Here is a 12,606-nt window from a genome sequence, read left to right as displayed (position 1 = left end):
TACCTACTAATTCAGGGGCGGGATGACGTCTCCAGGTGAATCGGCCTGTCACGACACCCCATTCTCTATTGATCATGGCCAACGAAAGCACATGGGGGCCCTGGTCTTGAGTTGAGTTGTCTCCATAATCGATTCCATGACCTTGACTTTTCTAAACAAGAAATTGTGTATTCGTCGATCTGTTTGGTCATTTCAGCCATTCCATTGGCAGGGACTCTATTGCGCTGCTAAATCCTCCTCAACTTGGCTTTATCGGTTTCCACAAACGTCGACAATGGAGGCGGAACGACAGTCTTTAATCAAGAACAGCGCCCAGCCAGGGCCAGTTCCTCAAGGTCAGACACGCCAACGAGAATAGAAGCCGTTGCAACACCGCTAAATTCACCTCGTACCAGCGCCATGGGCTGCCGCCAGACCGTCACCACGAGATCCTTCTCGGCGACTCCCACAAGCAATTGCTCATCGCGGCGCGAAGCTTGATTGGCCCGAAAACACCATGGCCGCCTTCCGAGGTGCAGTCAAAGCTGGTGCTCATGCGATAGAGACCGATATTCATATCTCGGCCGATGGTGTTGCTGTGATATCACATGTAAGTTAGAGCAGTAGCTTCGCTCTCCTCCATGACATTCATTGCATGCTAAGTATCTACATCACAACTTGGCGCGACTAGGCTCGGCTCGGCTCAGCTTACACTTGAGCAGGATGCATCCCTCAAACGCTGCTTTGGCATCGAAGCTCGCATTGGAGAGTGCTCGTGGGAGTATCTCAGCACTCTACGAACAGTAGCCGAGCCCCATGAACCCATGCCGCGGCTCAAGGACTTTCTTCAGTGGTTGGCTCAGCCGGAAATGCAAGACATTTGGGTGGTTTTAGATATCAAGGTCCGCTGCATCAGCTCAAGCTCAAGCATGTGTCATGAGACGGAAGCTAATGCAGGCCCCCCAGCTGGATGATGACCCGGCAGAGTTGATGGCTGCAATTGCAAGGGATCTAGACGGCGTCCAGGCACCTGTGCCATGGAATCAACGTATTATTCTGGGATGCTGGAATGTAAGCTGACACCCTTAGCACAGTTCCTACACTCCTTTCACATAGACGCCTTGATGATGTCGCAGCTGACATGCTTGAACAGGCATCATTCCTACAGGCTGCGCGTAGTCAACTTCCAACCTATCCATTGGCCCATATCAGCATCTCCCTCTTATATTCACACCACTTTCTGCGTGTACCCAACCTCGGCTTCAATCTCAACCACAAGACTCTCATCGGTCCATCAGGAAGACTCTTCTTACGCGAACTTCGAAAGACTGACAAGCTTCTTATGACGTGGACAGTCAACGAACCTCGCCATATGGAATGGTGTATCCGTCAGAATCTGTGTCATCCACGGCGCCGCAATGAAAAGACCGAGAGGCCTGCCTTGATAGATGGTGTCATCACTGACAATCCTCGTCTGTACCTCGAGATCTGCGAAAAGTTCGAGAACGAGATGGATGGCAAGCTCGCCAGACCTAAGCTAGCTCTCACTGAAAGGATAAGGAAAAAGGCAGAGATGGTAGCCGTCGTTATCCTGACGGAGACCTTGATGATGGCCTACCATGTTCTCAGAAGGATGCAGGGCAAGTTTGATTTCCTTCGAGACCGCCAGAGCTTGGATAAATAGTAGACGAAATATGACGAGTGATAACAGAAAATCATGCCACTGGTGGCCTAGGTAACGGTTGTCTTTGAAGACAACAACAAAGCTTGGACAACTTGCTGGCTTTGTGGGCTACGCTAGGCTTACATTTGCCCACCCCCCTTGATGGCCTAGGGTGTTCACAATCAATATATGCGGTTATTCATACCAGAACTACCCTTGGGGGTCTAGCATCACCACATGCCGACGTAATAACCATGACACAGCAACCGTTGAATCGCCAGAACTACGGCGACTGTCCACCAAGGTCTACATGGTCACAGACCCTTTGGGCTCAAGTAAACTTTGTGTTAAGATATGGATGTAATCCGCCCTGCCCTGTCTCTTGGTTCTAGACGTAACGCACTGTGTAAAATGACAACCAAAACGCTGCTCATGATGCTCCGCCCCTGTCTTTATGTTCCCCATCAAATTTCAACGTCAATATCCAGGTCTAGTGACCCAATTACATCGTCGTCCATCAACGGCTTATGTATAGTAGGGATACCCTTCTCCTTGTGTTTCTCCTCCTGCAGCTTTGCAAGATGAGGTAGTAGTTGACATTTGCCGTCCGCCTTCGGTGTGCTAGTCCCAGGAGTGTTGGTCCCGCTGCCGTTGGCCGCTGGCTTTTGTTCCACTTTCTCGTTAGCGTCATAAACGAACTTGGCTTTGGTCCTAAGTCGTCTCGACATATCACCCTGGTAGGTTTCACCACGTTTGAGGGCTGCCTCTATCTCCTTTGACTTCGCTCTCTCCTTCAACTGAGCCTTTCGTACAGCTTCCGCGTTCAGTCGCCGGTTCTCTTTGTTACGCTCAGCCAGTCGATCTTGCTCAGTTTGGGCCTTGGGTACTTCGTTGTGCTTCGAGGCGCCCAGACTCGTCCTGAATGCTAAGCGTTGTGAACCAAGATTGTCGAGCTCCTCCTGTAACTCTTCGGCCTTGTCGTGCTCGCCACGTTGTCTTGCTTCCTCAAGTAAGTGGGCCATGCGTTCTCGCTCGGCGGGGTCAAATCGCCTTTTCAGCTCTTTTATCCGAGCAAGTCGAGCCTTGATTTCCTCTGTGGTCCATGAATGATTAATCAAGCCGTTGATCTCATCAATTTTGTCCATCAGGTAAGCCTTGCTTGGGAGTGTCACGCCCTCATTATGGCATGTGACCTTGTATCGATTGAGCTCGTTCTGTGGCCCCAGTTCAGTATCAATCCAAGAAAGTAGTTCTAGTTCAACATACCTCTGTGAACTTTCCGCTTGAGGCAGCGATGAAAGGAAACTCCTTGATTGCCTTACCATGCGCCGCCTTGACATACTGATCTGTGACGAACGCGCCATTGGGTCCCTGAAGAGCATATGGACGACTGGTCGTGAAGCCTATGAAAGATGTTAGTCCACATGTTGTACTGTACTAATGGTTACATACCTTTGATGGCGGCCATGCGATACTGCTCAATGCCACTTTCAGGATGCGGTCCAAGAGCAATACGTATATAACATCCAGTGATAGCCTGCTCGAATCCAGGAGTGAAGCAGACCTGAGCAAACTCGTTTCGCCCCAATCGAACACGTTCATAATCGCGTAACTCAGCTGGCGGTTGATCACGATTTTCGTCGGCATCGGGAGTTGGGGAGCGTCCGCGATTATAGTCATCGTCACTATCCTCTGCCCCAGAGTTGCGTCTACGTGGAGAGTAATTATCCTTTCGTCTCTCGAGATCCTCCCGTCGGCGTGCTTTCTCTGCCTTGGCTTGGCGCAAAGAGTCCATCGCGGTCTCCCTCTTACTCTCTGTACGCGGCCGTGATGCCTTTCGATCGCCATCTTCCAGCTCCGCAGTTCCAGCACTGCGCTTCTTTTTGACCTGCTTGCGCTCCTCATTCTCCATGTTGCTCACCATCTGACGGAGCAGGCGGTTCTGTCGCTGACGCTCTATGTCCGTCATACGCTCAGCAATAAGCTGCTCGCGTTCGAGTTCTGGCAAGGCCATGATCTCTGCCTTTTCCTTCTGACTCTTGTATCGACCATCAATTGGGTAGGCATCATCGTCGTCCTCCGCAGCCGCTGCTCGACCTCGGGATGGTTCGTCATCGGAGTCAGATTCATCCATAGGAGCGGACTCAAGAGAGTTTGGCGTCCCTGGCGCTGACCTAAATCACGATGGGTCAGCATACTGTAAGTATATCGCAGTGATCTGGAGGAGCTGTAAACAGGATGCGGATTAGGGGGCCAGGACAGTATTCAAGCTCCAGATCATCATGCTACCACTTTAAGGAATACCACTCACGCCTCGCCCTCCTCCTCGGAGTCATCGTTTCCTCGTCGCGACTTCTTTCCTGCCCCTTTCTTGGAACCACTTCGTTTCGCTGGAGGCGGCGATGGCGATCCGCCCCTGCTCTCGTTGCCAGAGGCTTCATCATCAGAATCCCCGCCTGCGAGAGCAAGAAGCTCGTCGTCAACGTCAGACATGGCGACCTTGTGGTGAGCCAGTAATCACACAGAACACAATGGCTTGAAAAGACAACAATTGTATGCCCAGGCGCAACCGCGTTCTACGCGTTTTAGGTGTATTGGGTGAGAATTTGGCGACGGAAAGGGCTCGAGATGCGTAATCGTGCGCGCGGGAGTTGGGCGATGGAAGAGGCGAAAGTGGATGGAAGAGAAGAGGATTGTGCGTAAAGCAGAAGTGCACAATAGCTTCTCCTTCAGCACTTGTTCTGAATTCGTGGTTTCCACCCAACACCTCATTGGTCAAAGTTATGTCATGCCGGGGAAGCTTTAGTCCGCTCTCGGTGAGCGGCCTGCTCACCGAGAATGTCCAGGCTCATCATTCGATTTTCGGGTCCGCCGCCATCAATTGATGGTTGAGAAGTAGGCCAGAGCTCCGTGTAACAATTATGTCTATATCCAGAACTCTTGCCAAGCCTCTGCGCTCTCTTCTAGTGCGATCAACACCACGTCTTTACAAGCCATGTGTTCGCACCATCGCCACGGCTCCAGCCTCAGTCTCAACGTCTGGGTCTCCCAAGAAACTCAAAGCACTCACCCAGGAGCAACGTGATTTTCTCGACTCAGCTGTATGACTTCCGAGACGGGTTTATTTGATTGGTGACTGATATACTGGTAGCTTCGTGTCAATCAAGCTGGTGAACTTGCTGCAGTTCTCATTTATGCTGCCCAGTCACCCATCCTTCTCCGATCAAAGCCTCATCTGCGCAAGCTGATGGCGCACATGTATGATCAAGAAGACGGCCACTTTAAGACCTTTAATGGCCTCATTCACAAGCATCGCATTCGCCCTACTGCTCTGTACCCTTTGTGGTCTGTCATGGCTACTGGCCTAGGCTGGTCTACTGCTATGCTCGGCTACGAAGCTGCGATGGCTTGCACAGAAGCTGTCGAGACAGAGATTGGTGGCCACTACAACGAACAAATTCGGACATTGTTGGAAATGGTTACGCAATGGGAAGCCGAGGGCTACGAAGTCGGCGAGGAGTTATCAGATCTTGTCAAGACCCTCAGAGTGATACGAGACGAAGAACTGGAGCATCTCGATCATGCTGTAGCGCATGATGCACAAAAGGCAGAACCCCATTGGCTTCTCACTGGCGTCATCCGCGCAGGCTGCCGAGGTGCTATCTGGGTAAGCGAAAAAGTTTGAAGTCTCAAATCAGATGTATTATAATTGTAATAGAGGCCTACACGAGGCTCCATGGACAAACGTGTATGAATAAGAACTACGAGATAGAAAGAAGCATGCGCGTGTGAGAGAGGATGGGCGCGCTTGTCGAATGCTTCATATGAATAAAGCGCAACCCCCCTGATCAAATTCCTTGCCATGCCTTTTGCAGAGTTAAGAGTCAGAATACACCCATCCCGAAGAGAGCAGGATCAAGAGCACGTTTAGTTGCTTCATTTTGTTAGTATTCTGCCGTTCATTCGAAGAGCTGGACTTACTAAATTGCCAATGGGGCAACGCCGTCGACTTGGTAACCCCAGTTCCCGTTCTGCTCTTCCGTAAGGAGCCAATCATAAGGGAACTGCACGATATTGCCCTGGACCATATTTAAAAGCTCTTCAGCCTGCCCCCGTGATGGCATGTCGTCGATACTAAAACCGCGTCGGCTATTCTTAGTAGTTGCACGGCGTCTGCGTTTCACTGAGCCAAACTGCCCCGGTGGAGGGGCATTGGTATCTCTTGAGGACGGTTTCTCGAGCGTCGAAAATGTAGTGCGCCTCTCTCTGTCCTTGGTACCTGTCTGTGGGTCAAGGTATCTTCCACTACTGCCTCCATCGAAGGCAGGGAATGGGGTGTCTCCGGGCGAGTAGACTGGGGATGGTGCCTCTGTATGTTGATGTGCATCGGGCCCATTCTCATTCTCCAGCCCAGTGGTGGGTCGTGATGATATAGCCTCGCCGTCTTTCATTGCTTGTTTTTCATCAGTATCACGCTGACTCTCGTCGGGAATGACGATTTTGATTCTATCCTCCTCATGGTGGCCAAGAGGGAGCTTCTCGGCCATTCTTCCGATAGTCTTCTCCGCTTCAGTTTCAACGGCCTTAGCCATCACCTCTGGTCCTGGTGCACTGACACCAGCACCACCCGCTGTGGATCCACGATGTCTCGAGGATGGAGGAAACTCCGAGTCTTCACCTCTTGATCGGCCACCTTCCATGCTTGCCCGGAACCTCTCGCCGTAGGTCGTGTACTCTCGATATTCTGCCCAAGTGCTCACTTCGGAATCAGGCATACAACGGAACACTCGGCGATAGAGCTTCGTGTTGTTTTGAGCAGCCCGGTTCCAAATGTCGTCAATAAAGTTGGGGTTGACTGGATCTACCATACAGTCTTTATCAATGTGTGCTAGATGAATATCTGCGGCCATCGGATGGAAAACACCATTGACCGGTTTTCCCGTTTCAGGATCGATATGTAGTGGAGGGCCGCCAATGTCAGTATCGTCGCTTATCGGCAAAGACGGTAGCTGTGCGGGACGGGGCAGACCAAGTTGATCTGTAGTGCGACGATTCAGAGCTGGTACAGGGGGTAAGCTGTCGTTGTGGGTTCCTGGGTCCAGATATCGATTATCGGGTTGGGGACTGTGTGGTTGTGTTTCTTTGGGTGATTGCAGTGTCCCCTTGCCTTCATTGCTGATATTGCTAACAAGGACTTCGCGACCGTTGATGATAACAGAATCGCGGCCAGCATCAAGGCCAGATTTCTCGGCACTCTTCCAACGGTCAGGCCCATAGCCGGTCACGTCCAGCTCATGCTTCACCTTATCCTCTGCTTGATTGATGACAGTACTATCCACTTCTGCGTTACTGTCACTGCCGCTGCTGCTACTGCTGCTGCTGTCGTCTTCAACCTCAACAGCAGCATCTAGATCATGGTTAATACTTGGAACGCGTAGGTGATCGGGGCGTTTCGGTGAAAGCTTTGAGGAATCGGCAGGACCACCATTCTCTTCATTATAAATATCCTCCATCTCTTTCTCGAAATCTTGACGGTCAAGCTCTGCCTGGCGCTCTTGCTCAAGTATTTCGTCAACGTCGAGGCCGAGATGTTCCCGCATCAGTCGAAGTCGGAGTGTGTGAGCAAAACGGCCAACTTGGTACGGTCTTCCAGCCATTGTCGAGTTGATCATGTCAGTATCTCGAACGATTGCAGCACACTCCGAGTCACGGAGACCAAGCATTGAGCGCTCATTGATGTTAGCGGAGCCGATAAGAGCCACGCGGTCGTCAACGATAATTGTCTTAGCATGGATGTAGAGTTGCTCGGTGACAAGGACATCGTTACTCATGACTCCCCACTGACGAAGCGAGTAGAAGGCGATGTAGTCTTCCGGCTCAATGCCAGCGGCTCGAAGCCTGCCAAAGATGGACTGTTCGCCTCTACAAATACTAGCGTACTGACACATCAAGATCAGGCGAACACTTGTACCCTCCTGTTCATCGACTGTATTTTGAAATCCAGGCATGAGGGGAATAACAATAACGCAACGCCAGTCTTCGTCATTCTCGTGAGCCCGTATGATTCGTTCAACAAGAGCGTCGCCGATACGATTCACAATTCTGGTGTTATAAGCCTCGGTGCTCGTAATGAAAAACTGGTTTTCCATGTAGACAAAATGATCTGACTCCTCGATCATTTTGATGTATGCATTCTGAATACTGTGCTCAGTCTGCTCAATCCCCAAAGACCAAGCGGCGGCAGATCGAAGAATTTGGACTTCGCAAGTGCCTGTTAGACCAAGCTCCTTCAACTCATCTACGTTAGCGTCCGGCGGGGGAAGCAGGAAGGGTAACGGGCGTGTAGGCTTCCGTCCTCGGCGAAGATAGTTCCAACGTTGGACGAAGTGGCGCGTCAAGTCTCTTGCAGGCTGGCCCACAACTTGCATGGCAACGTCATGCCAAGGCATGCGAGGTACTTTGCTTCGATCGTACATCTCCTCATACGGCTCGTTGAGTCTGAAGAAGTCCTGCACTCGAGGATTTGAATAGTCCTTTCCGGGGAATAACTGACAATGCTCTGCATCCTTGGGTGTCTCGGACATCTCAAATCCAGTTGGTTTGTCGTCGACGATAGGATGCTGAGGACAATCCCATCGTCCAAAGCACAGATCAATTCCTCCAACAAAGGCTACATCGTGATCCACGATGCAAATCTTCTCGTGGTGAGCGAAGAAGAACTGGTTCTTCTTGAATTGGTTGGGGGATCGTTGTACAAAGATGTTAGGGTGGAGGTTCAACAATGAAAACTTAGTATACTCCGAATCTATCGGAACGGCTGCTTCGACGTTTCGGTATACGATGACAAAGACTTTAACACCTTCTCTGGCTTTCTTCTGCAGCAGTCTATCCAGTCGCCATTTCTGGCTGATAGCTGCTGGTCTACGCATGTACAGCTCGGGGCTAAGCCACCAATCGTGAATGTAAATGACATCGCGAGCCATATTAATAGCTCGAGAAACGTTCCACATATAGTCGCGGCCGTCGACGAGCCATTGGGCAAATACATGGTTTCGCACAGGAGCGAAGCTGTCAAATCGTTTGTTCTGATACCAAGGAGTTTGCTTGAGCATCTGATTGATGGAGTCCTCAAACTGCTTCATCACGGATTGGTTGCGGGAGAAGAGGCGGACCTTACGTTCTGATGAGCGAAGGGTCATAGTGTGATGTTTGTCAGGGGGTGCCTCGACAGTCAAATCGATCTCGGCCTTCTTCTCAGCGGAGCCAATAGCCTTGACCTTACTTCGCTTTGAGGAAATACTGAATTTCGAATCCACTAGATACACATCAAAAATGTTCATGTTTTCGGGGGACTCTACGCAGACGATATAGCTCTGTCGTACGAGGAACCATTTCCGACTGTGTCGAGAGATAACCTTCGCTGGTGTCAGAGCACGGCGAAAGTCTAGACCCTTCGATGGTTGGATATGAAGGTAACACTCCTTTCCGTGGTAACTACCTTCGGCGGCGAGGCGAACGCCAAGGGCCGAGAGTTCGAGAAAGCGGCAGAGTCGGTTGCTGTCAGCTCTGAACATGAGCCATCTGATCATCTCAGACAGGTACTTTTCGAGAATACGCCGTTGCTTCTCAACATAACGTTGTCTCCGCGTTGCCATGTCCATAGCAGGCATTCCTGGACCCTCTGGGTTGGACATATCCCCAGGATCGGTAATGCCTGTGGATCTGCGCCTCGGGCCCATACCCAGGAAATTGCGAGACTTCCTTCGTGGGAGGCCACCAGGATTCTCAGGGTCACTGAAAATGCCGTCTCCTGCTGCTTCAGTTGCTGTACCTTCACCAGCTGTCTCTTCTTCTCCGCGAATACTGGCTTGATCGTCTTCATCGCTTTCTTCTCCCTTCTTGCGAGCACCGCGAAGATAAGGGAAGGCCGAGTATGGAAATTTGGGTTGCTTCGGCCGGCCACCCAAGTCCATGCGTCCGGGCATGTACTTATCGTTGTTGATAGCAAACTTGTAACGCAAATGTAGATTGTAGATATCTCTAAGCGTCCGAGTTACGGTCCAACTCATTCTGCTCGGTCCACTTCCGTATTCCAGTTCTATAGTGAATAGCCAGTGTCGGTCCTTGTCGTCATCCTCCATGGGAGAGCTATCGGTAATGCGAAGCTTGAGCTGCTCAAGAAGAACCGGGATCCTCTTATTCCCGTGTTCATCTCTTTGTATCATGCTGGCAAGCATAAGAACGGCGGGAGCACCAGCCCTTAATTCGGCCATCAGCTCAGCCGATTTAAAATAGTCAAAACGGTCTTCTTTCTTCTGTCGAAGGAGTTTGAGTGTGTTCTTGACTTGCTTCCACTTCTGAGCGCCAAAAGTGGACGCACGTTCAGAAGTGAAGAAGGGACGTCGAGGTGTCATAGCATCACCATCCGAAACTCCTCCACCACCAAAAACGGTGATTCGGCGGACGTGACCTGTTCGTCGTCCGACCGCTCCAGGGCTTTCGACTTCATCAGTTTCCTCGCCATGGTGTCGTACAGCAGAAGTCATCCATGAGTTTCCTCTACGGAAAGCCATGCCCAAGCGGTCTCGACCTTCGCCTTCAGAGACACCATAATCGGGGACAGTTGTATCGGGCATGCTTGCGCGGCGCTTAACCAACTGGTCGAAGCTATCCAACACATCAATGTCGCTCACAAAGCGCCGAGGCGTTCCGGGTGTAGAAGTGGTTGCCTTCTTTGTGCGGCGCATCCTTCTCTTCTGTTTCTTTTTCTTCGATTTGCCATCTCCAGGGCTGCCCTCATCGGCTGTTTCCTCGGCATCGGCGTCCGCGTCAGTGTCCTCCTCTGTCAAAGTGCCAGGGACTCCACGGCTCGGTCGCGTCGGAGAGTTGATGTTTGATTGATTGCCTTGACTTGAAGGTCCAGCCACAGTAGATGGCTTTGGTGTCGACACGCCACCATTGTTGGTGAGAGCCTTGAGTTTGGACATCAACGAGGCACCACGAGACTTGCCTGGGGTTTCTGGCTCTTCCCATGAATTGCCTCGCATAAATGTTGGAGGCGTATCGACGCCATCTGGGCGGGTGAATTGTATGCTCGGCCTCGAAGGCGCCTGAGTATTGTCTTGCCCATCACCGTCAACGGCCAGGCCAAAGTCTCGGTCGCTGATCCCATGGTCCTTGAGCGACTTGGTTGAAGCTGGGGTGGATCTCGGTATGGCCGATAAAGGCGCCTTGCCGTGGCCGGAAGCCAATTCGTTTGAAGCTGGCTTCGTTTCTTTGGTCGACCCAGGAGGGTTTGGCAAGGTTGTAATCTTGAGGCCGACAGGAGCTAGGAGAGTATCGGAGGTTGTTGATTTGGAAACAGGTGGGGGGGCTGGTTGGAGATTCGGGTTCTCTGGGGAAACTGAACGAGGACTGACGTCCATGGGCGAGACATCCCCGTCTGGTCGATGTTGCGTCATGACGAGTTGTCGCTCTCGATTCGAAGGTTTGGTGTTAGTCCTACCTATCCTACAATACCTAATTGGCAAGGACAACGAGCAAGCTGAATAAAGGTATTATGTGTTCAACTGTTGCAGCCACGTAAAACATGCTGGAAGGAACAGAAAATAATCAAACTTGGAAATAGCGATCTATATGCGGTAGTTTGCTGGTCGCAAGCAAGCACAAAGTGTGTGGTTCGTAAAGGGGGGCCTTCAAGCGTCGCACGCACGTTTGTTGGTCGCGCGGCGAAGGGTGGTGACGAACTAAACAAGCGGTCGATGAAGATGGATGAATGGTGGAACAGGCGAGATGATTTTAGTACTGTAGTCGAAAAGGGCTTGCTGTACAGCGTTATCGACGCCGTCACGAGACTTGTGTCGGACAACGAATATCGGGGATCAAAGGGAGTTGACGTCTTTTATTAATTATGGTACATGTACTCCGTACCAAAATTTCGGGAGACAAGCAACCTAACCCTTGTCAAGTCAGTCGCGGATGGAAGATCTGTCCAGGTTTCGCTCTGCGCGTTGGAGATGGGCAGGAAAGAATCGAGCTCCACTGAATTTCGAGTCTAGCCGGTAAGCTTTAAACTAGAAACGGTATAGGCTTCAATTAGAGCATCCTTATTTACACCTGCTGTGCGGAAAGGGCGATGAAGCCCACCTGGATAATCCCCCAAGTTACCTGCCAGGCCTACTTATACTACCTTAGTCCTAAGTTGTCAAGGTAGGAGGCGCTGCGGGCGTTTAGACGGGGTTTAGACGGGTTGGTTTCAGGATCTTATTAGTCTGGCAGGTAGCTTCCATCCATGGCCGCTCATGTTAGTACCCCATCTAGCCATCTCGACAAGATCCTCGTATAAACAGGTACCTAAGTACCTATGGATGGGTTTCAGGGTGAAATGGCGATCAACATTGGATTGATACATACATAAATTTTCTGTAACTAGGTACAACTTGAAAGGGATTTGTCATTATTTAATGGCCTCACTATAAATCATTTAACAATGTCTTGATCGTGATGGTTCCGAGGGCCGCTTCTTCGGACTTTTGGGTGCCCCATACTGGACCTAGGTCAGAGGAAATTAATATTGAAATTAATCGAATTACCTCTGGAAGTTGACATAACCATTAATGTATGTATAGGAGGGAGCCATGTTCTTCTTGTCCCCGTCGCTCTAGGAAGATGCGCATGGAAACAGACCAATGTATTGACTCGTGAAATACTAAGCATACCTTAGTGGTTGATTGTCACGGTGCTTCTCCATTAATTACTTTTATAGGGGCTATCATACCTCGTACTCTTTAACCGGATTCATATCCTCCAGTCATTATGGTCTCTTGTTGCGCAGTCAAATCATCGTTATAACAACTGCTACCCTGGTACTGTTACCCGTTGTGATCAATACCATCCCAAGTTCTCTGTTGGACCTATGATTTGAACAATGCAGGCTCAGTAATCTTAGTCTACTAGCCATATAG

At 50.6% G+C, this 12,606-nt stretch overlaps 4 protein-coding genes across 4 annotated transcripts; 2 read left to right on the top strand and 2 right to left on the bottom strand.

Annotated features, from left to right (window-relative positions):
- Positions 1-274: 274 nt before the first annotated feature.
- FSUBG_8591 (glycerophosphoryl diester phosphodiesterase) lies at positions 275-1,663 on the top strand (the record flags this gene model as incomplete). The annotated part of the gene is made up of 5 exons (XM_036687014.1): positions 275-335; positions 396-589; positions 702-832; positions 1,006-1,050; positions 1,096-1,663. The coding sequence occupies 5 exons, from the start codon at positions 275-277 to the stop codon at positions 1,661-1,663; spliced, it is 999 nt and encodes a 332-aa protein (XP_036535903.1).
- Positions 1,664-2,106: 443 nt separating this feature from the next.
- Positions 2,107-4,135, bottom strand: FSUBG_8590 (Pol II transcription elongation factor; the record flags this gene model as incomplete). Its single annotated transcript, XM_036687013.1, has 4 exons — positions 2,107-2,856; positions 2,909-3,045; positions 3,095-3,816; positions 3,954-4,135. 4 exons carry the CDS (start codon positions 4,133-4,135, stop codon positions 2,107-2,109), a joined length of 1,791 nt encoding a protein of 596 aa, XP_036535902.1.
- A 428-nt stretch (positions 4,136-4,563) lies between these two features.
- FSUBG_8589 (ubiquinone biosynthesis monooxygenase Coq7) lies at positions 4,564-5,396 on the top strand (the record flags this gene model as incomplete). Its single annotated transcript, XM_036687011.1, has 3 exons — positions 4,564-4,743; positions 4,794-5,309; positions 5,361-5,396. The coding sequence occupies 3 exons, from the start codon at positions 4,564-4,566 to the stop codon at positions 5,394-5,396; spliced, it is 732 nt and encodes a 243-aa protein (XP_036535901.1).
- A 226-nt stretch (positions 5,397-5,622) lies between these two features.
- FSUBG_8588 (phospholipase D) lies at positions 5,623-11,103 on the bottom strand (the record flags this gene model as incomplete). Its single annotated transcript, XM_036687010.1, has 1 exon — positions 5,623-11,103. The coding sequence occupies one exon, from the start codon at positions 11,101-11,103 to the stop codon at positions 5,623-5,625; it is 5,481 nt and encodes a 1,826-aa protein (XP_036535900.1).
- Positions 11,104-12,606: the final 1,503 nt, after the last annotated feature.

The sequence above is a fragment of the Fusarium subglutinans genome, assembly GCF_013396075.1.
Source record: "Fusarium subglutinans strain NRRL 66333 chromosome Unknown NRRL66333_c0000119, whole genome shotgun sequence".
Lineage (NCBI taxonomy): Eukaryota > Fungi > Ascomycota > Sordariomycetes > Hypocreales > Nectriaceae > Fusarium > Fusarium subglutinans.
The sequence above is the reverse complement of the archived record's forward strand: the minus strand, read 5'-3'. Positions and strand labels throughout refer to the sequence as shown.